This window comes from Filicampus tigris, chromosome 1 (genome assembly GCF_054856515.1).
Source record: "Filicampus tigris isolate MCC_2025a chromosome 1, RoL_Ftig_1.0, whole genome shotgun sequence".
In the NCBI taxonomy this organism is placed as follows: Eukaryota; Metazoa; Chordata; class Actinopteri; order Syngnathiformes; family Syngnathidae; genus Filicampus; species Filicampus tigris.
This window is the reverse complement of record NC_141217.1, coordinates 6,964,918-6,991,161: the sequence shown is the minus strand read 5'-3', so window position 1 is coordinate 6,991,161 and position 26,244 is coordinate 6,964,918. Positions and strand designations below refer to the sequence as shown.

The 26,244-nt window shown below is 42.1% G+C and overlaps 1 protein-coding gene across 1 annotated transcript in view; it reads left to right on the top strand.

Moving 5' to 3' along the window:
• mtcl2 (microtubule crosslinking factor 2) overlaps nt 1-26,244 on the top strand; it is a 71,555-nt gene that overhangs the window by 18,755 nt on the left and 26,556 nt on the right. The window contains exon 4 of the mRNA XM_086049596.1: nt 2,465-2,614. Within this exon, the coding sequence (XP_085905722.1) occupies nt 2,465-2,614 (150 nt within the window). The remainder of the gene's footprint in view (nt 1-2,464; nt 2,615-26,244) is intronic.

Sequence of the window (26,244 nt, the reverse complement as noted above, 5' to 3'; positions counted from 1 at the left end):
GAAGCATAACAAATTAAATTAAGAGAGACTATGAATACTAAGCATGTTTAGTATTTTAACACACACCACCACACGCATTGATGCTTCCATCATAAGAGACATTTATCTTGGCCTGGCCTTACATTCAACTTGAAAAGGTCCCCTCCATCACCAAGGACCTTCATGAATTATGCCACCATGGCCTATGGGTACCCATCTGTTCTCAGTTGTATTGTGTTTATAGATGTGTGTCCTCTGAAACACCCACACACATACACACACACTCGAAACACACACATACACCTTGAGCAATAACCAGAGAAAGGACATTTGTCTGCCAAAAGGCTGTAAACCTTGTCACTGAGCCATGCACCAGTAATGCAACCTGGGTAATCACAGTGCAGCACAGAACAGCTGTTATTGATGACAATCTTATCCGGCTAAGCTAACGAAGCTAGCTACTGTATGTGCTATTGGTTACAACACTTAAAGTTTCTTTTTGCTTTTTAATGATGTACACCTAGCCACCTTTACAAGGACAGTGTTGCATTTCGTTCTTCACTATCCCAATTGCGAGCCGATGTGGTGGTGGTGGTTCACCTTTACTCCACCGTCTGTCGCTTACATCTCGTTTTTTTGTTTTGTGCGTACCTGTGCGTTGACTGCCCTCTGGCTGCTTCTTTCTGACCTTTACTATTTTCAGCAACATGTATAAAGTAGAGCCCTGGCGGAAAAGGGAGAGTACCATCTCGCAAAGAGTGAAAATCTGTGTATAGTTGAGACCAATAATGAATGCATTGGGGGGAAAAAACGCCCCCCCCAAAACAATGAAAAATGTAAAAAGAATATTGAAAAAATCTGTGAATACATCAGTGGGTGCCAAACCGTAAGTATTGGTACAGCTTGGGGGCATACGGCTGTAGTTTGGCGGCAGAGACTCTCTACACTTCACCTTTTAGCAACAGGTACAAGGATCATGGATCCTCTTTTTCTTTTTTTCATCTTTTGGATTTTTCACGTTTATTCCAGGATCCCCCAACACGCACTTACCCCATTTTTGGAAAATGTATATGTTTATCAGCATTTTTTGAAGAATTTGGGGAGTTTGTAAATGAAAAGAAAATGTAAACTTTTTCTTTTCCATGTTTTATTTTTATTGTTGTTTTGTTCGAATGAATCAAGGGGCCGGTTCTCTATCCGTGCTGTATACTGTATATTATATGGGGTCATCTTAATACCCGGAAACACTTGCTTCACCTGCAATTACAATTTCCAATTGTAGCAAAACTAGTGGCCGTCGTCCGGCCACTTATGGGAATTAGTTGTAGAACCTGCACATTCCGCAATAGTTCAGTAATGCTCGGCCGCATGGCTCAGTGTGCGGTGGGCCTCGGTGACCTCAGCTTCACCTTAAAACTAAACGAGCTCACTGTCACTCTCAAATTCAATCAGCGCTCACAGGCTTACGCAAGGAACGACGGAGAAGCCTGCGTGCGCACACAACAGGACTGTCTGTGATGGAGGATTCAGGGGGCTATTGTGTGGTGTGGGTGGTCAATTGGAGTATTGTGGCACGCAGCTGCACACTTGCACCGGTTTCGAAACATTCATACAGTGACACATGTACATTCAACACACAGTTAGTTATTGTGGCTGTTATTGACACACAAAATAATTGTCAAATAGGCACACATATGCACAAACAAAAACAATGCAATACAGTTCACTCAGTACGAATTTTAAAACGTTTATTTTTTGGCCATTTGTCGACATCCTTATTCATGTCGAGCACTAAGTAAACAGTACTCAAACTGAAAACAGGGTTGTCAGATTCATATTTAAAGCTAATGACTTGTACACAGTCTTACGCGAGTCATTTTTTCATGAATCAAGGATTTCAATAAATGTTGGGCTGTTTTGTTTTGCAATATTCAAAGAGTTGTATCAAATTAGACTAACGTTGCTCTCTCTTTTTGTGTGCATATATATGGCTTTGAATGTTATTGAACAAAGTGATGTGCTTGAATGTCTTTCACTTCAATATCCGGTCACATAAAACATCAGGCAACCTGCCGTAACTGACTGACTCACTAGAGATATTTCCGCTCTCTCTCAACTTTCTCGGTCCAGTTGTGCTTGTTTCTTATCCGACATCATCAGTTAGTTGGCCTAAATAATTTGCTTCAATATTTGAATCTACAAACGGTTTTAACCCCAGGGAAAATGTTATAAATATTCACTGTGGAGCTTATTTGAATGAAGGATTTTTTTATTCCAGATACCTTTCATGAATTGAGTATTCCCCCCAAAAAATGTGAATTGGCACAACGTAGCGGGTCCAATATCTGCAAGAATGAACGGAACCCAGAGATATCTATTGCTTCCTTTAGACCTGCAGTCTGTGATGAATACATGAATGGACAAATAGCCAAGAAAGACCAAAATCACACGACTGAGTTGTGCATCCGACTCCTCCTGCTTCCAGGTGGCAAAAGACGTCTCCATCCGTCTCCACAGTCAGCTGGACAGCGGGGAGAAAAAGAGGGCCCGTTTGGAGGAGGAGAATGAGGAGCTCAGAGTCCGACTCCAGGATCTGGAGGTTGCCAAGCAGGTCCTGCAGCAGGAGGTTGACAAGGTAGGCCTCGATTTCTCTGAGCGCTAACAAGGCAATGCTAAAAGCAGATATGTGACACCACACTGGCGGCTAACATAACTGCGGCGTCCATAAAAGAAAGTCTTTGGGCAGCCACTGTACACTTTTCTTGTTGACCCTCTTTTCTTTCATTTTCGATGCCTCACAAGAGAGCAAGTAAAGCTTTGAAAGGACAGTAAGGCACAATTTGATCCCCTGGCCAAGCGAAGCGAAAATGAAACTGGGCAAACAAATGAAATCGCCAAATGTTTTCAGTGCTAAAAAGTGTCATCTGGCCAGGCCTCGCAGTGAGCATGCTGATCAGGCTGATCTTTGTCTTTTTTCCGCCATGTTTGATCGGGCTCTCAGAGTTCTGGTGCCGGCCCAAGACCCGATGTAGGGGATCTGGCCTACGTTCCCTCAATAAAATTGCTGGTTTGGGGATGTCTGAGAGGGGGTCTCAGTGTTTTTCATGCCTCTCCTGGCCAACTATCGATTGACCGCTTGCCTGATATGGCTGTGCATTTGGAGAGGAGACAGAAAGCTCCCTTGGTGTCCTCCTCCTTCACTAATTACATAGACCTGCGGGGGTGCTTGTATTCTACTTGACAAGTTATTCAATTTTACTTGCGCTCTTTTGTTAATAGATGATGCTGACCAAAATACTGCATTCCCCACTGCATGTCCACTTGTAGGTGGACACTTGACTTTAATGAGGCTTTACTGCTGATTGAATCACTTTGCCTTCATGCCCCGGGAGGCCGTTCAAGTGAATGCAAGTGTCTTTTCTCTGATGCAAATAGACATGTTTTGTTTTATTTTTGTGTTTGTTTGCAACCTCCTGGCTAGTTTTTGACATATTATCGAAATGTTTTCTTGGTTTTTATGGGTCGGTACAGTGGTGGTTTTACATTTGTTGGCAACATACCAGTTCTCTTTCTTGCTGTCTTAAATTGCGATTGATCTTCCAATTGCTGTGGTATGAAAAAAAGAGACAACAGAATAATTGATGGATTATATTTTATGACTTCACATTGAAGTACAATTTTAACAACCGTCCTTCCAGCCATTTTCCCACTTATAGTCACGAGGCTCACGGGTGGCCTGGAGCCGATCCCAGCTGACTTTTGGGCAGGATTACACCCGGAACTGGCCGCCAAGCAATCGCAGGGCTCAAATCGACAAACAACCATTCACATCTATGGGCAATTTAAAGTCTTGAATTAATCATACAAATCATTACATCAACCATCACATTAATCATGCAAACTCCACACAAGAAGGCCAGCGCCAGAGATCATGTACTTGTAGCTCAGCAAAATTAGATTTGTTTTTTTTTTCTCGTCGAACATGATAAGCCACTGCCCGGTCATTTACTGTTAGGCAAAGTACATGGTACAGAGTACTTGTGTTAAAAATTGGTATACTTTTAGGAAAATTATCCAATATTCTATTGGGATCATTTTGTATACAGTGCAATTTATCACACAATATCTGCTCATTTATTGAACTAATTACGAATGAATAAGAATGTTATGTGATGGGACCACAGTGCAGAGTAAAAACAAACATTTGTTTCCCCTTGTTTTTGTTCTTAAACATGGTCTTGTTCCACAGGGTCACCCCAAAATGCTTTCATTGAGTTCCAGATAACGCTGGTGTTTGAATTGGGTTCAAACCTGATTTGTGCCATTTTTTTATACCACCATGCAATTTTGTCTCCAGAAGTAGTGATTTACTGTGGTTGGCATTTTTATTCAGTTTATGCACTGTAGTTAAAGTTTATTCCAGTGCATGCCTGCGTCCTTTCTGTGGTGCTCTATTTTACCGGTAGTCAATTTATTAACGATTCCCTTTAGTGCAGGAGCAAGACCATTTGTTGTGAGGTGTGATTTTCTCAGCACACGTGAGGCTGTTGAAGGTTTTTTGGCTATTTGACAGCCCTCTGACTTGCTGACCTGGCTTCATGTTTGGCTGTGCTGTGATGAGCTATGCCAACCCCGCAGAAAATTCTTCACATTGCTGATATGATTTAGGCAACTTTGTGTTTGCACTTACTCACACTGGAATGTCTCGCCCATCTGTATCTCACCTTGGGTGGTATGAATGGAATTCAAGACCGGGTTATGGTCCACTATGGTCATGGTACTATTACAGTTTTTGCCCGAATGCTTAAAGTATAATAGTGATTCCTGTAGCAGAATATCTAAAACTATTCATATCTAATTTCACAATAATATTTGACCAAGACAAACGGCATACACTGTATCATAGTCGTGAGTGGTTCGCCCCCACGTGCATTTTTTTCCCTCTAGTTTGATTTCATGTGTCCTGATTTGGCTTTTGAAAGTCATGCTGATGTGAGCATTTCTTTCCACGCTCCCTTCTTTCACTTCTCTTACTCTTGCTGTCCCTCTCTTTTCTTTTCCCAGCTCCCTCATGCTCCCACCTCTCAAATCTCTGTCTTCACCTGTCTCCAAAATGTTCGATCCATTCCAGCTGTTTGACATCGGAAGGCAGCAAGGTCACATTTGATTGAGGGAGGGTTATAGAGTGAAGGCTGCTGGTTTGGGAGGAGAGACGAGACAAAGAGGGTGTCTGCAATTTTTGGAGGATAAAGAGGCTGCAGGGGATTGCATCTTCTGAGAATGTTTCATCATTTGAAGGTGAAGCAGCTTGACTGAAGTAAAAGATTGATTGAAGGTGTAGAGGAGAAAAAGATGGTTGCTGGGGAGATAATGAGGCTGGGTTTGGGGGATTTGCAATAGTAGACATGTAGGGTGATTCGGCAAGGAAATGACTTTTCACGTGCGTCACCAACACTAGGGGGAAACAATCAGGACTGTTTATTCCGAATGCAGAGGACCTTGGAAATCAATTTCAATCTGAGAAAATTGATTGAAGACACATGGGAATTAAATTAACTTGTGATGAAGATTTGATTAATAGAGAAATTCATTTCAGGTTTTTTTTTTCATTCTGTTGTTGTAAGAGATGCAATAATTAATCAGTTTATTGCCAACAAATCAACAATCAAATTAATCGATAATTATATTTGATAATCAATTACATAATCATTTAGATGCTTTTTAAAATTTTAAATGGTACAAATGCTCAAGATTTCAGCTTCTCTACAGTAAATCTTTGATTTCTGTTGTCTTCTATTATAGTAGACTGATATCTGTGTTGAATCAAAATAAAAAAAAAATGCTTCTACTTTGGTAAGCAATTACATTTTTGAGAATTTTCTGACATGTTACGGACCAAACTAGTGACTTTAATCTTCATTTATGTTTGTGGATTTTCTGCACTGTTAATTTGAAATATTATGTTTTTGAATGAAGGGATGGAAAACGATCATTTAAAAAATTTGATTCCTTGATTAATTGACAAAATAATGCCCATATTATTCAATTATTAAATAATCATTACTTCCAGCCCTCATTTTTTCAATGTCATGAGTTAATATGCTGTGCGCCATTCAATAGGTTTGCTCAGCAATCAGTTCTGGACAATTTATCGGGCGAACCTGTGTAGTGTCACGTGTAGTGAAACTTTTTCTATATACATAATTCCATCGAAACCTTTCCCTTTTTTCTGCAGCCGCCCCTCAGCCTCAAGGTAACCAAACACAATGCACAGCTCCTTTATTGGCTGTGTGAAGTGCAAGAGTTCGCCCAGGTAGGAGAGGGGAAGAAAATTGAGACAAGGTTGTAAACAAAGACAAGGGCATTGCTTTGTACAGGGCAAGGAGAAGGGAGACAAAAGGGGGCTGTAGCAGGTGGGGTCTTGGCAGGAGGGCTGGGTGATTTTAATTGGAAAAATAATCCATGATGATTAGAGAGAAAATGCTACGTGTCATTTAAGGATTTCGTTTTCATGCATCCGCTCTTTCACGCTACCTCTCTGCATATGATCACCATAACTCAGCTGAAGGTCGTTGAAGAAGTGTCGTCCTGTGTGTGTGTGTGTGTGTGTGTGTGCCCTTGCAATAGGTGAATGAGTTCATGTGTGTGTGTGAGAGAGAGAGAGTATGTTGATTTAAGATAAATCCATTGACGATGAGGTCATCTTTGAGTATATCATGGTAATGCTGCATTCTTTCACCATATCCCAATAACGTAACTGCCAAGAGCAGTTTTCATTGATACATGTGACCTTCTATCACTAGGCTAAGTGAGACACAAAAAGCGAAAGAAAAATAAAACCACTTGTGCGGTTAAATCTTTGAAACTGTCTTAAATGCGAACAAATACGGCACACTTTTTAATTGGTTGTTGTCGTTTTTGTTCCACTCACAATTCTGAGGTTCTAACCATGCTTGTGAGTTTTTTCTCTGGGTACGACAGCTTCCCCCCACGTTCAAAAACATGCATGTTCGGTTCATTGAAGACTCAAAATTGTCCTCAGGTGTGAACGTGAGTGTGAATGCCCTGCGATTGGCTGGTGACCAGTCCAGGGTGCACCCCGCCTCTTGCCCAGTCAGGCGAGATTTGTTCCAGCTCACCCGCAAACCTACAAAAGAAACCCTAGAAAATGGATGGATGAATAATATGGCACGCTGGCATTATGCATTACAACCATGCGACGCCATTTAAAACAAATGTTCAGTATGTGGTACAAAAAAACAGTCTCCGTGTTCATCCTTGGATGCGCTGTAATGGGGTCTTCTCATATCGTGTGCTTCGATCTGTAATGTTGACCACATGTACTGTACATGGGTTAGTTAGCTTTGTGTTTTGGAAATATTTCCCTTCAACCTCACTGGATTAATGTGTCACTTGGGTAAGTCGTTTAACCACAAGTACCCTTTAAACCAGAGTGTCACTCGGAAAGCATTGAACCTCTATGAAAACCTTTTCTACGCTGCTCTGATTAGCTAGATTTCCTTAGCGCTAGCCAAATTTCAAGTGTATGCTTTTCTACATCAATTTATTGAAAGTGCATCTCGGCAACTTACTTATTCCAGAAGGAAACTGCTCCTTGGTATTTCTGTGGCTCAGGAAGTGTTGCCTATTGTTTCGGAGCGAGTAGAGGGATGTAGGGAGAAGAGAGCTACAGACTTTGTTGTGTGCTTTTACGTAATGATTGTGTTGATTGAATAGATATTATTAAATATTCGGCTCACTTGGTTGTTTTCTCGTCTTTTTTCCCTTATATTATTGGGTCTGCGGCATGCAGGTCATGACACAAGTGATATTTTCTCATGACCCGCAATGAAATCTGTGCTTGCGTTCCCTCCAGAGGCACGCGTGTTGTTAAATGGGTCAGCGCATCAAAGCAGCTGAACTTAAACTGGATTAGAGTGAGTGATTGATTAGATTAAAGAAGGTCCAAGCAGAACAGAGGAATGTGGCTTCAAAGTAGTCTACTTCCCACCAAGAGAACTATAGATCACATGAAGGTTTTTTTTCCACAGGCCAACTGATTTTTTGAGGCCGATGCCAGTTTTTGACAGATAAAAATACTGACTACTGATTAATCAGCCAATTAAGAAAAAAATATACAATGCATAAGGTCACATTATCTTTTTTCCCCCAACGCCTTTCAATACTTATCCACAAATTTTCGCTATTCGCGGGCTGGCCTTGGACCTATTTTCATATTTAACACATTTATGTTTGATTTATGTTGCACATGTTATGTTGCTTTTTTCTTTCTCTTTTTTTAACCAACTGAGTTTAGGTTGTGTTAAACATGACATATGTGGCATCCAGTTCAATTCCTTGCACAACTTGCATTGCTCACCTAAGCATTGCTTGTAAAAAAAAATGAAGATTTGCTTTGTTTTGGATGACAAATCCATAGAATGACCTTATCATCAAAATTCATTCATTCATATACATTTTAGGATGCATTCAAGGTTGTGGTATAGATGTATGTGTAATAAATAATAATGAGACCAGTGTTACTTATGTACAATTGCTGTAAATGATTAGAGTACATAAAGGTAAAAACAATTTGGAAACATCGACAATCCGGCCGATTATTTTGGCCGATGTTTGAAGGTCCATCATCGGCCGATTTAATCGAGTGGCCGTTTAATCGGTTGTGCCCTAGTTTTTGTTTTTGTTTTTAGTTTGAGGGCTAAACTATCAAGGCCTGTCACATGCGATGATAGAAATGTAAATGTTGTGTAGTGATATACTGTATGATATTGAGATATTTTGCAACAAGACACACACAGATATGTGGACAGACACCCAAAAACACGCCCACACACACACACACTCACACACACACGCGCTTGATAATGTAGCCATTAAGATATGATTGGAGTGCAGATTACCTCACCTGTGGGAGGACAGATGGACTCACTTAAAAGGTTCCACACTGGTCTCCTTATGGACCTATTGTGTGTGCTGAGCGCACGCACACAAACACACTAAAATGGGTTTAGCACACTTTACAGTACACCCCCCGTGGGTGAATAAAGTGACGGTTTATTGATTGGGATAATTATAGCCAGTACAGATCCAATTTGTTCCCCTTAAGACTTCATAATGTGCCTTAGTATTGTGCATGAAATTTTGTCTTTTGGGTTTTTTGAAAATTTGCCAGTCAGCACTCGACTCGAATGCACGTGTGATAATGTGTGCTGCTGCTATTTGCACATCACATTCGCCGACGGGATGGGTGGCCTGCATGTGCTGTAAATGTCATGATCCAGAAGGAACATGATACTGTAGTATGCATGTGAATAGACTTGTTTTATTGCATTGATACGTTATTACTTTTACTCAATAGCTTTACATCATCACTGTTGGTGTTTAACGCCAGAGGCTGATTTGTCCATAAGATGCTTCAGCCATCTGTGGTTCTACTGCTGCTTTCTCTGTGACAATAAACTAAGGACGATAGAGCCAAATCGGCAACTACATTTGCAGTATTTAAAAGGAAAGCACGCTCTTAAATGTAATGGATTCACAACTCGTGTTGTTCTTAGGCTAAAGTGGGGGCTGTGCATGTGATGCGCCTAATTGATCATTATCAATTAGCAATATAAGAAAGTTCCTGTGGAGTAAACCTTGTGCTAAGCCTACCAAGCTGAGAAGATCACATGCAATGGAAAAGGTACAATTTGGTGGAGGTGAAAAATGTCGACACTGGCTATGTTTACATGGACAAAATTTGTTTAATCCGATCAAAATTCGGATTAAAATTCTGATCAAATGCACTGTTTTCATGGACACTAAAAATATTGATCTGGTTAGGATTTGCATACTCATGCATCACACTTTCGATCGGGCACAGATTGACCAAATACACCGGAAATTGTAGAAGAAGGAGCCGTAGTGACTTCCGTGTCAACAAAAGATGACTTTCTGCTTTACACGTTAGTGTTATTTAGCGTGTCTTTCCCGTTTGCGCTGTCATGTCGAGTTAACACTTCCTAATGGAGCTGCAAAAGTACCAGTTCACGTCTTTCGTTCGCTCTGCTTCTACTAGCTTCCGGGAAGAACAGAAACGCGTATACCGACGTCACAGACATGGGCGGTAAAGACGGTTTGTTACGAAATTTCTGAATACGAGTTTTCATGCGCGTTGATCGGATTATCAGACAACATAAACCACCCCTCTCGTTCAGAATAAAATCTTGATCCGAATGGGTTTGATCGGGTCAGAATATTCCAAATGGGGTCTGTACATGAAGCATTTTTTTTTCAATCAGGCTTTTAATCTGAATAAATGTGTCCATGTAAACGTATCCAGTGTTTAGTAATCTGATACATCCCAATCATTATTTATCATTACAGCATGTGTGTTATTGACTCTTGATGAAAAGATTTTATTCCAATGATTGATGAAGATGCACTGTTAATGGATGAACACTCTTGTTTTAGTGCTATATAGATTTTTAAAATGTACTTTCTACACTGCATTCGTTTTGCTCCCTTTTCGATCTTCTGCTCCCCTTTTGTTTCCAGTCTCTCTCCTTGCCCTCCCTCACTTGCTCTTGTCTTCTTTCCCCAACTCTCCCTTCACCCCTCCCCCTCTTTTATTTTGCATCCATCGCCTCCCCTCACTGCTGCCCTCTTCCTGGCTTCTAAAGGAAGCTTTGTGACATCATCAATACGCGGCCGTCTCTTGTCGGCAAGAGGAAGTGGAGACGTGGAAATAGAGGCGCTGGCACCTCCGGCTAAGGCTAGTATGGCAGCTGCCCAGTTACTAAGACTACACCGACGGTGTCGTGTGTTGCTATGGTTACCTTGCAGTGTGATGTCCCACAGCAGCTGGCAGGGGAACCGCTCTGGCACTGGGAAATGATTGTTTATGCTGCTTTGGTATGAAGTTCAGATCAGATTTTAAGTGATGTCATATAGGATCTTGAGTGTACTTTTTAGTGAAGTTAATTCGGTTTGTATTGGTACCATAGGCTCGGTTTAAAGGCGGGATTTATAGAACAGCAAAGGGCAGCCCAGTCGCTCGTGAGCTCACATGGGTTCGCCATGAATAATTTCTAATTCAATGCAATATTGCATAATTCAACAACCTCTTTATCTTTTCTGTGGTGGTTTAGTAGATTGGATTGATGTTGTTTTGGCGGTGTGTTTCTCCTTTGGATATTTTTCACCCCAAACGAGATGTGCTTATTGATTTTTGTTTGTTACTTAGCGGGATGGATGATGGACCAATGAAGAACGCACAAAATGTTGGTGTGAGTCCAGATAAACGGTGCGCACCCAGGAATTATTCTCCCTCCACAAACAGTATCTACATTGTTCATATCAGGATTGTTTGATCTTGAAAGAGGTCCATTTCTTATTATATTCACCTCTCATTTGCATCTTTGGACATCAGGTGGATTTTAAAACAGACATAAAACAGGTGGATTTTTCTACTTTGTTCTTGTGCCACAAACGCAATAGTAATCAAAATACAGTGTTCAGTAGAACACTTTACTGTAAAGATCAGTTTGGACTTGACATCCTGTTTCATTATTTTTGCTCTAATATCATCACAGTGGAATAAAAGAAAAAAAAGTAAACAAAACTATCGTTTATCATGATAGTTTCTGGGAAAATATATCATCCTGAAAAATGTCTTGTTGTGAAAGGCCTAGTGCCTATTTTTGAAGGTCCCAAAGTTGTGTCCAAATTTTTTTCAATTTCACATTTCTCATCCAACAGCCTATCGATGGCCTAAATGTGTCTCTCTACCGTACAGGCTTCCATTTGTTACCTAATTGTTAAATTATGTAAAAGGGAAAAAAACGACCGAAAGAAAAGCACTGTTCTCTCCATGCCCCTCGTCCTCTATTTCTGTGCTCTAACTCTCATCTCACGGATGACCAGATTATATGAAAGATGCTGACTGGTGCCGACAGTCTGCTCTGATTGGATCAGGAGGAAGAGCGAATGCACCGCTTAACTGGAACATTTATGTACACTGATTTTTCTGTTAGGATTCGGCATTACTCATCAGAAAATCCCAAATGTTCCTGGACGTTTGCTTGTCTCTTTTTGGGTCCCTAGTCACAAAATTTGAAAAGGATCTAATATGATACAACACATTTTTTGAACTCTCTATATTTTGTTAAAAAAGGTTTTATCCTAGCAAGGCAGGAACATTAAATAAAATATATTCCAGCAGTTCAATGTTCTTGAAAAGGGGTTCTTGTCATCACAATTGCAATTTACAGTATACAGAGAGAGTGTGTGAGGTGCGTTGCCGATGTGCTCAGTTGAGTGGATGACTCGCTAATCCTGAGGTAAAAGAGATTTATATCCTTTCAAATGCTGTTAGAGGACACTACTGGACCATGACAACAGGTCAATTCCATAGGGATCACATTATTAATAGTGAGACGCACTGAGAATTAGTATTCCCACTCTTAAGTTTTTTTTTTTTTCTAGCTGGACCTAAGTGATCATGAGAGGAAAACTTGAAAGTCCCAAATTAAAATGGTGTCTTTCAAAAACTGCTGTATTGACACAAGTGGTGCTCATGAGTTGTAATTGGGCCTATTTATGGCGGAAAAATATGTCTTGATTGCTAAATACCGCTTTTCCTTTTCTGAAAGACATTCTATTATCCCCACAAGAAGTTGAGACCAATGTTTAAATTTTATCATTTAATTATCATTTTTATTTTTTTGCTTGCTTTTTATTAGGGCTGCACAATTATTGGAAAAACTTGCGATATGCAATATGGTTGTTGAATATAACCATATCGATATTATTGCAATATTTAAAATGTACTAGTGAAAGAATTACAATTTTTTTCATGCAGCAGAATAAGCAAGCTCACTGTATTGTTAGCTAATTCATTGGAATTAATTACCCTAGATAAGGTTCAATGGCGATCCAGCTTTGAGCTTGCGTCTGACGGTCAAATTCAGATAAAAGCATACAATTCCATGAGACAAATTATTGTGAGTCTTTGCGATATGCATATTGCATGGGCCAATATTGCGATATCGATATTTTTTCAATGTATTGTGCAGCGCTACTTTGTATTATACTTTTTTGCTTGCTTCATCTTAAGCCCAAACGGTTGCTCCTTCTTCTACTTTGAAAATGTATGTATTTTGCCATTTTTAATTATTCATTATTTTATTATTCATTATTCGCCAACTTCCCTACCAAGTAGACAGATGACAAGTTTCCATGTGCTTACTAGTGCTGCTTATGTATTCAGAAGCTGTAAGGTGAGATGCATCGTGTTTGTAGCTGACCATGCATCTAATCTCTTTAAAAATTCACAGTCATTAAAATCACCTTTTTTTTCCCTTTTGAAGAATTGTGGACGTCTCCCACTTTCACACCCATTAACAGCCACATAACATGTTTGTTAGTGTTGTTTGTATTTAATTGGTGATGTTTTACGTCTCCCACTTTCGCAGTCTTTTAAGCAGACAGCATGTCAATACTCTGGCCTGTTTAAAGCACATTAAGTTGATTTACACACACATGGGCCAGTGTTGAGTTGCGTGTGGTTGCGGGCCAGCATCTGTGTTATTTTGACTCCCTGCAATTGGGCCACAGCTAGACTGTAAGTAGGTCGGTTCAGGTCACAGTAAGTTGGGTGTGCTATGTTTGTTTTGGCTCACAATTTTGATGTCATTTTCAATAATAGGTAAAATACGTGCCAAAAGATGAGTTGTCATTTTCTTTTTCATTCAGTTCTAAAGCAACTCTCAAACATCCAATCAGACTCAAGACATGCTGCGAAATGTGAAATAAAGTAAAGGAAAGAAGGAAAGTAAGACAAATGCCCACCACTGAGGAGCAATAAGGAAGGCTAGTCTTGCTTACTTTGCTGTTTCCTTGACAACCTGGGGCAGTGGTAGCCACTGCCACACACAGCAAAGACAGTGCAGGAAGAATCGGCAGGAACGTATTAAGACAAAGTCAGATAGATTCCCGCTAATAAAATTACTCAGTGCCGGACAATGTATCGACACCGTCAAAAATGCAACAATACCACATTTTCAGCGAAATTTGGAACACCTCATCGGCCCAAGCAAGTGTGGAGGGACACCACCTGAGGCAGCAATGGAAGACTAAAGTCAAATCCACGATACACTACACCTCGCAAACCGAATACTAAAACAAAAAGAATTAAACAATGTACATTAAACACCAGGGTCGCTGATGGTGTAGTGGTACCACATACCTGAGTTGTGGGATCGGTTCCCGCTCAGTGTGTGTGTGTGTGTACCCTGCAACTGGCTGGCGACCAGTTCGGGGTGTAGTCTGCCTTTTGCCCATTGTCAGCTGGGATAGGCTCCAGCAGCTTCCCGCGACCCTGTACAGGATAAGCGGTGTGAAAGATGACACATGACACATCAAACACCAAAATCTTCAGCCAAACCATATAATGACATAAAGTCTGTTTGCTCAATGCTGACATATAATCTGAAACACGGACTAGCAACAAGTAGCACCAATGCTGTGGTAATTACATATAAACATTCAAGCAACTGATACTTAAACACAATTAGAGGACCTCCCAGCAACAGAGCTGCAATGACTCATTAGCATATGTCGATTATTGCACGTGCAGTTGATATTGTTGGCAAAGTGTCATAATAATATCAAATTGTGAGACATTTACTGTAGAGTATCTAACAAAAAGTGCTTAACAAATGTATTAGCCCATCAGTCAATGATGAGACCATCAGGCATCAGCAAGTGCTTATTTTGAGTTGGTTCAGGTAATCACACACTGTGATACAGTAATTCAAATAACGGGATGATATGTTGATTGCTGGTGTCCGTTTCAATTAAGTCTCATACCTCATAAATGCCAAGGCAGGGAGTTGGCCTTTTATTCCTCCATATTTGTCTTGCTACTCGGAATAAACCTGCCAGAGCTCCCTTGCATTGTCTACTGCGGGAAATTATACTACGATTTATATTCTACACCCTGTAGAAAAACAACTGGATTCTCGCTGTTAAGCCCGTCGCTTCAGCTTAATTAGCATAGGAAGGAACAGCGAGATCTTCCCATCGTTTCCCATAAAGCTGCTGAAGGACCCTCTGAATGAGGCAGAGGTGCACGCCCCACGCACAGATCAAACGTTCACCCAAAGGTTGCCAGTAGCCTGTCAGGTCCGTCCGGAGCTGCCCTTTGTTCTGCTCTCACGTCATTAACGTCTGACAGGAGCAGCGTCTTTACAGATTGTCGTGTAAAGTTAAATGGAACTGTTGTTAAATTGCAATGTCATGGATGAATTGAGTGAATGCAATTGCTCACACAAAAAAACATCAATTAGCAAAAGGGGGGAAAATGTGAGCTATTACGTCTTATCATAATGTGGGTAATACGTTCAATTTAATAGAAATTGATTATTAATTAATTGTACCTGAAACAACTGATGCAAAATGGAGTGCATTACTATACTGCAACCAGCAGGGGCGCTGTGTGAGAGCATTGCCCTCAATCAAGTGATGAATATCAGAGCGGGCTCAACCACAGACACACTCGTATCCACATCGGGCAGATGGAGATTCTATGTTGTTGGAAAAGCTTTTGTTGTGTTCCGATGTCGTCCCTCACATCTAGTTTATTGGCAGCTCATGCATCTGCCGTGACAAGAGTGGGAGTGAAGAATGATGGAGAGCATTGCAAAACAATGTTATATTTCCCATCAGAATTTAGGAGGAAATCATATAAAAGCTCAAGTGTTATATTATCTTTGCATGTGGACAATTTTACAGCAAGATGAGCATCACTACACAAAACTACTGTGAAAATATTTAATTCGCCATAACTTGAAAGTGTTATGTTATAATAGGGTAGTTAATTGTTTTGTTTTTTTTTCTCCATAATCATACTAATTTGGCAGGTATAGATTTTTGACATGTATGCCCATAAAAGGACATCCTTCCCAATTTATGTACTGGATTACTTTATGAGGGCTTGGTTATTTGAAGTTCTTCATATCGTGTTTTCTGAAGGGCACAACAAGCTGGAGCCTACTAATCCCGCCCCTTTGATCCTCCTATCTTGCATCATTTCCACGGCCTTCTTCTCCCATCTCATTGCCTCTTCCTTATTGTCCCTCTGTGTTGTTTCATTAATATGCTGCTGTCGGGTGGCTTGGTGACAGGTTTCTGATGCCATCACCATGGCAACGTATTGGGTGCACGGCTGCTGGGAATTTAAATGGACGCTGTTTCACACTTCCTCCTCACTCTTTCATTTCAATTCATTTTCTTGATCACATTCTTAAAATGATCTATATTTAGTGTATCAGAAAATATAGAAAAGGACAAATGGAATACATTAAATGTAACAAATCACCCCCACGTCTTGTCCAATAATGGTATTTTGGCATAATAATGCATTATGCTCTGCTTGTTCAAATTAGTGGTGATAACTTTTAAGATTGAGATAAGATCATCCAAAAAATGTCATTTGATGAGAAAATTATAAATAGGTAGACAAGAACTGAATGAACACCTTATGATGTACAGTTAGTTTAAAGCCAGAAGTGTGTGGTATATTACTTTGTAATGTGTAGTGGCTCCGGGGCTGGAGTGGAATAGTATCTAATGGTATACCGTGATTTTTCTATAAAACAACAAGCCTTGGCGGTAGTGTTCGTCTGAATTGGAATTGAATGAATTTTAAGGCTGTGTCTACATTGCAAAACATCGAATATGATATTTAGGCCAACACTGGATTAAATCCAAAGTCATTAGGCCACTGAGACCCAAAGTGTAACTCTTTGCAGAAACAAGCAAACAAACCAAAATGTTTTGCATTAGTGGACTATCTTCCCTGCAGTGATCATTAAGGTGTAATAGGACCCTGAGGTTGAAAGAAGAAAGGCGGGGCATACTGACTCCTCATTGCTCATTTTTGTTTTGTTGCATTTATAGGTGTACAGTAGGGGTCATGCACACAAGAAAGCAAAAATCATTCACATTAAAACAAGTGAGAGACAAGTTATGAAAGACGGAGAGAATTCCGATCAATATGCTACGTCGGTGTTGTAGGAATGACTGTTCATTTGTGCAAGGTCACTTACTAACACAGTGCCTTATTAAGCAGTGTCTGGAGGCACACACACACACACACACACACACACAAGCTTGTCTCTAATGGAAGTGGTTGAAAGTGAGCCGAGCTATGCTAACAAAGAACTGCAACTACAGTACTCCCTCCTTATCCTTTCTTTTGGCCCCAACCCCTTGCTTCCTTTGTTCTGTCTCACTCTCCGTTGACTCCCGCTTGTGTCTTTTGTTCATATTTGTGTGCTGTAGTTGTTGTGAAAGAGCACGATTGAAAAATACAACTGTGATAATTATCGATGGCGGAAAGCGAAAGGGGACGCTTAAAGAGAAACTAAAGCAAACATCGGAGGGATGCTATGCGTGTGGTAGCGTGCATATCATGCTGAGTGTAGGGTGGCCATGACTTTGCTTAAGAGATGTGGAGGCAGCATGTAATCAATGTGCTATACTGTATCATCGCAGCATTTGCACTATTGTAGGTGGAGACCGTAGTTTTACATTCTTCAACAGGACTGTAATGCGAGTCTGCATATTAGTATAGCTCCTACTAGGGCCTGCAGGAAAATGATTTGTATTGCAAAGCATCGGCATTTCATTGGTGTTGCACTAGATCTTCGAAAGGAAAATCCATCTCAGTGAGCGTGATGAAAACGTTTGGGTATTCAGTTGATATACGGCCACCTCAAAAAGCTACTATCTTGGGGTCTAAGGGTTTCTTACTTCTACTAAATATAGAGTGTGGTCGTTATTCCTACATGGTTACAGTTTCCAGTGATATTGTAAGTGTATTTTCATTGCCATGAATTTAGTTTCTTACAAATGTAATTGCGTCATGGACTTTTTCTGCAAAATGATGAGACAGAAACGCAGTGTTTTCTTGGCACTGCTGCGTAACACAAGGGCCCTATTTTCATGCCAAGTGCAAGTCAAGCGCAATGCTGTGCGCTGTGCGCTGTGCGTATATCTGCAGATGGGCGCAGTTAAAAAGGGACGTTTGCGCTATTGTGGGAGTGAACACAGCCAGCTTTCTTCCTGGCCAATGGAAGCGACTTCTCTCATTCCCTTTAAATTCAGTGCCGGAGAGGCACATAGAATCTTTGACATTGGGGAAGCAGAAAGTTGGAGATGCATGGAGTCCATGCAGGGAGAAACAGATCTCTTCTGCTCTTGAAACCAGTTTTAGCACAACATAACACAACATACTGTATAGTGTATTGATGCAATGCAGTTTTAAAGCCTCAAATGATCTAAGGGCTGACTTGGAGCCAATCACAAGAGGAAGTGGAGTGAAAATTCACCAAACGTTTTGTTTTTTGTTTTTTTGTTGTTTTTGGTGGCCTCTCCAATATTATCAGAGCAATAGATTTCTTTTCTGGAACTTAGTAAAGTGTGTGTTTGTCTTCCACTAACATCCGTCCATCCATCCATTATCGATACCGCTTATCCTCACAAGGGTCGCGGGCGTGCTGTAGCCTATCCCAGCCGGCTTCGGGCAGTAGGCGGGAGACACCCTGAATTGGTTGCCAGCCAATCGCAGGGCACACACAGACAAACATCCGCACTCACAATCACACCTAAGGGCAATTTAGAGAGACCAGTCAACCTACCATGCATGTTTTTGGAATGTGGGAGGAAACCGGAGTACCCGGAGAAAACCCATACAGGCACGGGGAGAACATGCAAACTCCACACAGGGAGGCCGGGGCCGGGATTGAACCCACGACCTCTGAACTGTGAGGCGGACGTGCTAACCAGTCGACCACCGTGCCGCCCTCTTCACATTTCTACTTCTTTAAATATTTTTTTACCCATATGCAATGTTGTATTTTGCTTTCTGTATCACAATGAGATGGTTTGTCAAAAACTTTGCTTTCTGTATCACAATGAGATGGTTTGTCAAAAACTTTACAGTGGAAAGTAAAAGTGAAATGTGAATCTTCCCGGTCTCTTACAGTGAGTCTTCCATCTACACTAAGGTGTAACTTACTTACAATGTAGAATAATAGTCATCAAAACTTGAGCCGTAGTTAACATCTGAACATCCCTTGCACTGTTATATTGACAACATGACAAAGTAATTTGACTGTCTTATTCATACACAATGACACAAAGACTTGTCATTCTGATGGCATTGACATGTTCGGTGACATATTTACTTTTGAGATTTTGAGAAAGAAAATGGCTTTTGCATGGGAACCACAATGTTTTGCTATTTGTTGAAATTGTTTTGAGAAATGCACATCCTGTTTTGCAAATTTTTATTCTGATCAAAAAAATGTACCAAAGCTGAGAAAAACTAAGAGAAATGCAAGGTGACTCATTATCTATTGAGTAGCAATATACTCCTTAAATTGTCTCTGGCATTTTGGCTTGGAACTGCATCTGCAAGAATTACAATGTTCCAGGAGACAATCAGACTTTGTTGCCAGTATTAAAAAAAAAACTATTTATTTCCCACTTCAGCACTAGTGGTTGTTTTCCCACTGTGTGTAAGCGGCATGCATGCACACTACTAAGCAGAACCAACGGGATTTGTAGTTAACAGTGCTGCTGTTGCTTAGCAGGTTACAGCAGAGGCAACAAGCATGACGCTGAATTTGCATGCAGGTGAGGAAATGTAATGTTACTGACAGGCTACCCACAGATGCTTTAAAGTCTTTACATTTCACATGTCTTGAAAAGTGCTTCCAATTTCCCCACTACTGTTAGTCTAGTTTTATTTTTATCCAATGCTGTTCCTTACATTTCACTGCAGCACTGCAGCACTGTCACTTACTTAAGAGTATTTTTCCTCTGTACTATGTACAGGCTAAAGTGAGTGTTCCTCATACTTTTTATGTAGATGTATGTTGGTGTGTATATACATGTGTATATACACATAGTTACTGCGTATATTTACATAGGTTTGATCCTGATAGTTTGCCGTTAATGTTATGCATTAATGGCTACATTATGCCGCCGTCCCTGTGTGACCTATATCTTTGCTGCTGTAGCACTGAAAATCCCCCCACTGTGGGATAAATAAAGGCCTTCTTATTCTTATTCCATTTTCTCTCAAGCGAGAGAGATGCTAACGGAAGAGGTTTATTTAAGGTAAATTAGCTGGCTAACTTACTATTCAAACCCGCTGTGGCCATGCCTCTTACTCACGTACTTACCTAGCTGCGTGTACTTACTTCCATTGCGAGCCCTGGGGTTGGTTTTGTCGTATTGTTTTTATTATTTGGCTCCAACAGACGACAAGTCTGCAAGCATTCAACAAGTTACTTATTTTCCACACTTCCCCTCCTTCACACTTCCCCGCCTTCAAAATAAAAGCATACCAGCAAACCACTACACAACAGTTTTGTTACGGCGTATTTCCGGAAGTAGGAAAGTGCATGATGTGCCATACTTGAGTGCTGCGCGCAGCTTGAACATACTCCCGGACACAAGTTGTTTTGAAAGAAGCCTAAAAAGAAGCCTTTCACAGAGTAGGCTGAGATGAAATTTGGCGGCCTCGTGAGCACGTCACACGCATGAGGGTCAATTATTGGGCCGGACTAAAATCCACTTCCGGCCATGCTTAGTCCAGCCATTTTTTAAATTTGGCACCCCCCACCCCTCCGCCCCAAAAATGGGCATCCGGCCGGGCCCAGCTCTGTATATACATATATATATATATATATATATATATATATATATATATATATATATATATATATATATATATATATATATATATATATATATATATATGTATATATATATATATATATATATATATATATATATATATATATATATATATATATATATATATATATATATATATATATATATATATGTATATACACTAATTTACACAAAACCTAAAGTCATGGTTTGTTTAAAAATAAAATAAAATAAAAACTGTGCAGCATAAATCAAACAAATGTCACGGTTAAATATGACACACATTTCAACTACTAGTAACACATACACATATGTGACAAGGATCAACGTCCTTATAACTCAAACGCAATACATTCACCGAGTGGCTTTACTGTCATAGATATGAACAATGGGTAGACATGCATGCCCATGCCTACGGCGATGTTAAAGGAGATGGCTAAAAACGAGTGAATTAACACTTATTCCACAAACACAATATTTATCAGAATGCGCTGTTTCAACTAGTGGGCTTGCATAGAACACCATCCATCCATCCATTATCTATACCGCTTATCCTCACAAGGGTCGCGGGGCATGCTGGAGCCTATCCAAGCTGTCTTCGGGCAGTAGGCGGGGGACACCCTGAATTGGTTGCCAGCCAATCGCAAGGCACACAAAGACAAACATCCGCACTCACAATCACACCTAGGGGCAATTTAGAATGTCCAATCAACTTACCATGCATGTTTTTGGAATGTGGGAGGAAGCCGGAGGACCCGGTGAAAACCCACGCAGGCACGGGGAGAACATGCAAACTCCACACAGGGAGGCCGGAGCCGGGATCGAACCCACGACCTCTGAACTGTGAGGCGGACGTGCTAACCAGTCGACCACAGTGCCACCCTGCATAGAACACATTCTTGAAAAAAAACATTTTTGCATTGACTTCCCCTTGAAATGAATATATTTTGATTCAGACTTGGGTCACTGGGTATTTGTTCTTCAGTTTATTTATTTATTTATTTATTCAAATTCATTTTTTGTGTGTTCTCTAGAAAATATGTATTTAATGAGCAAATGGGAAAAAATATAATACAAAATTGCCAGAAAGGAAAAAAAAAACAATGGGATAGAAAGGTCTTTTTTTTTTAATTATATGTCATTGGTTTAATACATAGAAATGTAATTTATCAAAAGTACTAGTTGTATCAGTTACTTGGTATCGGTGAGTACTCAAGTTGAATGCTCGTACTGCTAGTGGTCTGGGGAATAAACGTGGTATCGAACATCCCTAGTCATTTTGAGTACGTACATATAATCATGTCATGTCATCTTCCAAACCGCTTATCCTATACAGGGTCGCGGGGAGTTGCTGGAGCCTATCCCAGCCGTCAATGGGCGAAGGCAGACTACACCCCGAACTGGTCGCCAGCCAATCGCAGGGCACACATAGACACTGTCATCCATCCATCCATTATCTCCCGCTTATCCGAAGTCGGGTCGCGGAGGCAGCAGCTTCAGCAGGGAAGCCCAGACTTCCCTCTCCCCAGCAACATCCTCCAGCTCTTCCGGAAGGATCCCAAGGCGTTCCCAGGCAAGCCGGGAGACATAGTCTCTCCAGCGTGTTCTGGGTCGTCCTCGGGGTCTCCTGCCGGTGGGACATGCCCGGAACACCTCACCAGGGAGGCGTCCAGGAGGCATCCTAATCAGATGCCCGAGCCACCTCAACTGGCTCCTCTCGACGCGGAGGAGCAGCGGCTCGACTCTGAGACCCTCCCGGATGGCCGAACTTCTCACCCTATCTCTAAGGGAGAGCCCAGACACCCTGCGAAGGAAACCCATTTCGGCCGCTTGTATCCGAGATCTTGTTCTTTCGGTCATGACCCACAGCTCATGACCATAGGTGAGAGTAGGAACGTAGATCGACCGGTAAATTGAGAGCTTCGCCTTTCGGCTAAGCTCCTTCTTCACCACGACAGACCGATACAGGGTCCGCATCACAGCAGACGCTGCACCGATCCGCCTGTCGATCTCCCGTTCCATCTTACCCTCACTCGTGAACAAGACCCCAAGATACTTGAACTCCTCCACTTGGGGCAGAATCTCATCCCCGACCTGGAGAGGGCACGCCACCCTTTTCCGACTGAGGACCATGGTCTCAGATTTGGAGGTGCTGATCTTCATTCCGACCGTTTCACACTCGGCTGCGAACCGCTCCAGCGAGAGTTGGAGATCGCGGCTTGAAGAAGCCAACAGTACTACATCATCTGCAAAAAGCAGAGATGCAATACTGAGGCCACCAAACCGGACCCCCTCGACACCTCGGCTGCGCCTAGAAATTCTGTCCATAAAGGTTATGAACAGAATCGGTGACAAAGGGCAGCCTTGGCGGAGTCCAACGCCCACAGGAAACGAATCCGACTTACTGCCGGCAATTCGGACCAAACTCTGGCATCGGTGGTACAGGGACCGGACAGCCCTTATCAGGGGGCTCGGTACCCCGTACTCCCGAAGCACCCCCCACAGAACTCCCCGAGGGACACGGTCGAACGCCTTCTCCAAGTCCACAAAACACATGTAGACCGGTTGGGCAAACTCCCATGCACCCTCGAGGACCCTGCTGAGGGTGTAGAGCTGGTCCACTGTTCCACGGCCAGGACGAAAACCACATTGCTCCTCCTGAATCCGGGATTCGACCTTCCGACGGACCCTCCTCTCCAGCACCCCTGAATAGACCTTGCCGGGGAGGCTGAGGAGTGTGATCCCTCTGTAATTGGAGCACACCCTCCGGTCCCCCTTCTTAAAAAGGGGGACCACCACCCCGGTCTGCCAATCCAGAGGCACTGTCCCCGATGTCCACGCGATGTTGAAGAGACGTGTCAACCATGACAGCCCCTCAACATCCAGAGCCTTTATGAACTCCGGGCGGATCTCATCCACCCCCGGGGCTCTGCCACCGAGGAGCTTTTTGACTACCTCGGTGACTTCAACCCCAGAGATAGGAGAGCCCACCTCAGAGTCTCCAGGCTCTGCTTCCTCAGTGGAAGGCGTGTCGGTGGAATTGAGGAGGTCTTCGAAGTACTCTCCCCACCGACCCACAACGTCCCGAGTTGAGGTCAGCAGCACCCCATCTCCACTATAAACAGTGTTAATGGTGCACTGCTTCCCCCTCCTGAGACGCCGGATGGTGGACCAGAATTTCCTCGAAGCCGTCCGGAAGTCATTTTCCATGGCCTCCCCGAACTCCTCCCACACCCGGGTTTTTGCCTCAGCAACCGCCAGAGCCGCATTCCGCTTGGCCTGCCGGTACCCGTCAGCTGCCTCCGGGGTCCCGCAGGCCAAAAAGGCCCGATAGGACTCCTTCTTCAGCTGGACAGCATCCCTTACCGCTGGTGTCCACCAGCGGGTTCGGGGATTGCCGCCACGACAGGCACCGACCACCTTGCGGCCGCAGCTCCGATCGGCCGCCTCAACAATGGAGGCACGAAACATGGTCCACTCGGACTCGATGTCCCCCGCCTCCCCCGGGACGTGGGAAAAGTTCTGCCGGAGGTGGGAGTTGAAACTCCTTCTGACAGGGGATTCTGCCAGACGTTCCCAGCAAACCCTCACAATACGTTTGGGTCTGCCAGGTCGGACCGGCATCTTCCCCCACCATCGGAGCCAACTCACCACCAGATGGTGATCAGTTGACAGCTCCGCCCCTCTCTTCACCCGAGTGTCCAAAACATGCGGCCGCAAGTCCGATGATACGACTACAAAGTCGATCATCGAACTGCGGCCTAGGGTATCCTGGTGCCAAGTGCACATATGGACACCCTTATGCTTGAACATGGTGTTCGTTATGGACAATCCGTGATGAGCACAGAAGTCCAGTAACCGAACACCGCTCGGGTTCAGATCGGGGGGGCAGTTCCTCCCAATCACACCTCTCCAGGTCTCACTGTCATTGCCCACGTGAGCATTGAAGTCCCCCAGCAGAACGATGGAGTCCCCAGGTGGAGCGCTGTCACTGAGCGGGAATTGATCCCACGCTGCCCGCACACAACTCAGGCGTGTGTACCACTACACTATCAGCGGACATTACATATAATCACAAAATATCAAATTTACCACGGATGTAAGTTACTTTGAAGCCTTAAAAACTGACCTTGAAGGTGCCTGAAAAAATGCTTAAATATTTGACTTTGGAAACATAGTATAAATTTCATGTAAAAAGATGACATTAAAATGATATCACATACTGCTTCCGTTGCTGTAGACAGCAAATGGAGGAAAGTCAATGATAATATAGATGAGTATTGTTTCTTCATCTCATGAGAGGAATAATGAAGCAATAAGGGAACAAAAATACGATATAAATATTCATTGTTTGTCTGCCCTCGTTAATGAAATGATTCACAAATCGTTTGTCCTTTGTCCGCAGCCCTGGTACAAACTAATTAAGTTCTTCACCTCTCTCATTGCCCCTGCCTTTCTCTGTGCTTGCATCCCATCCATACTGCGCACAGACACACAAAACGATGGTGACACAGTTCCCGCACAATTGGTTATGCAATGTGTTGTGAGACATGCTGTGCAGCCTGTGCAGAGACGAGGTATGACACCTGGCATACATTTTTCTGACATAAATCTACACACCTTCACTCCTTATTTTCCTCCTTCCCATCTGATCCTTGTATTAAACTGAGTGAAAAAAAAAATCACCATATGAAATACTCCCAAACTGTAGTTAAGTACAGTGTAAGAAGTCTCAATTCCATCCAGCCATTTCATATACTGCTAATCCTCATTAAGGAGCCAAAGCCTACCCCAGCTGACTACAGAGACTGACAGAGGCGGACTACGCCCTGGACAAAAAATAGTAACCTACCAAAATAAAACCATGAACAGCTCTAAATATCTCTCAACAGAAGCAACATTTCTGCTTAGTCATCCACACGACTAATGGTGGTCCTCTCCTACTATTACAGGACTGTCGGTCCAGTGGGATACTCAATCACAACTATAAACAAACCATAAACAGTTGTACTGTGATGACATATTGCCAAATAGCACAAGAGGGCATTCGGGCACTGCTGAGAATTTAAAAAAAAAAGGAAAAGACCTTATCAAGTAGCATGTAAATCCAGCTGTCTTCATCACTTGTAGAGGCAAAGCAAGAACCAGCATGTTGTCACCACCTACTGAAAATGTGTTTGTGTGTTTCTGTGATGAATAATTAACTCATTCAGTACCAGACATTTTTAGACCCCCTTTTACCCTAACGTTTGAAAAAAATTGAAAAAATATATAAATAAATTCCTTGGATTGAATGGCTGGACTGTGAAAAGACATGAATACGCCTTCATTGGTAGATAAAAAAAATGTGAAGATCAACACACAAAACTGAAAATGATCTTGAATGAGATGGGAAAAATAAGACTAATTTACAAAAGTGAGAACTACGTGGACTAAATATAGAATGCAAGTGAGTAAAAGATGAAGGAATGGGACGGGTGTATTCAAATACAGCACATGCAATACAGCGAA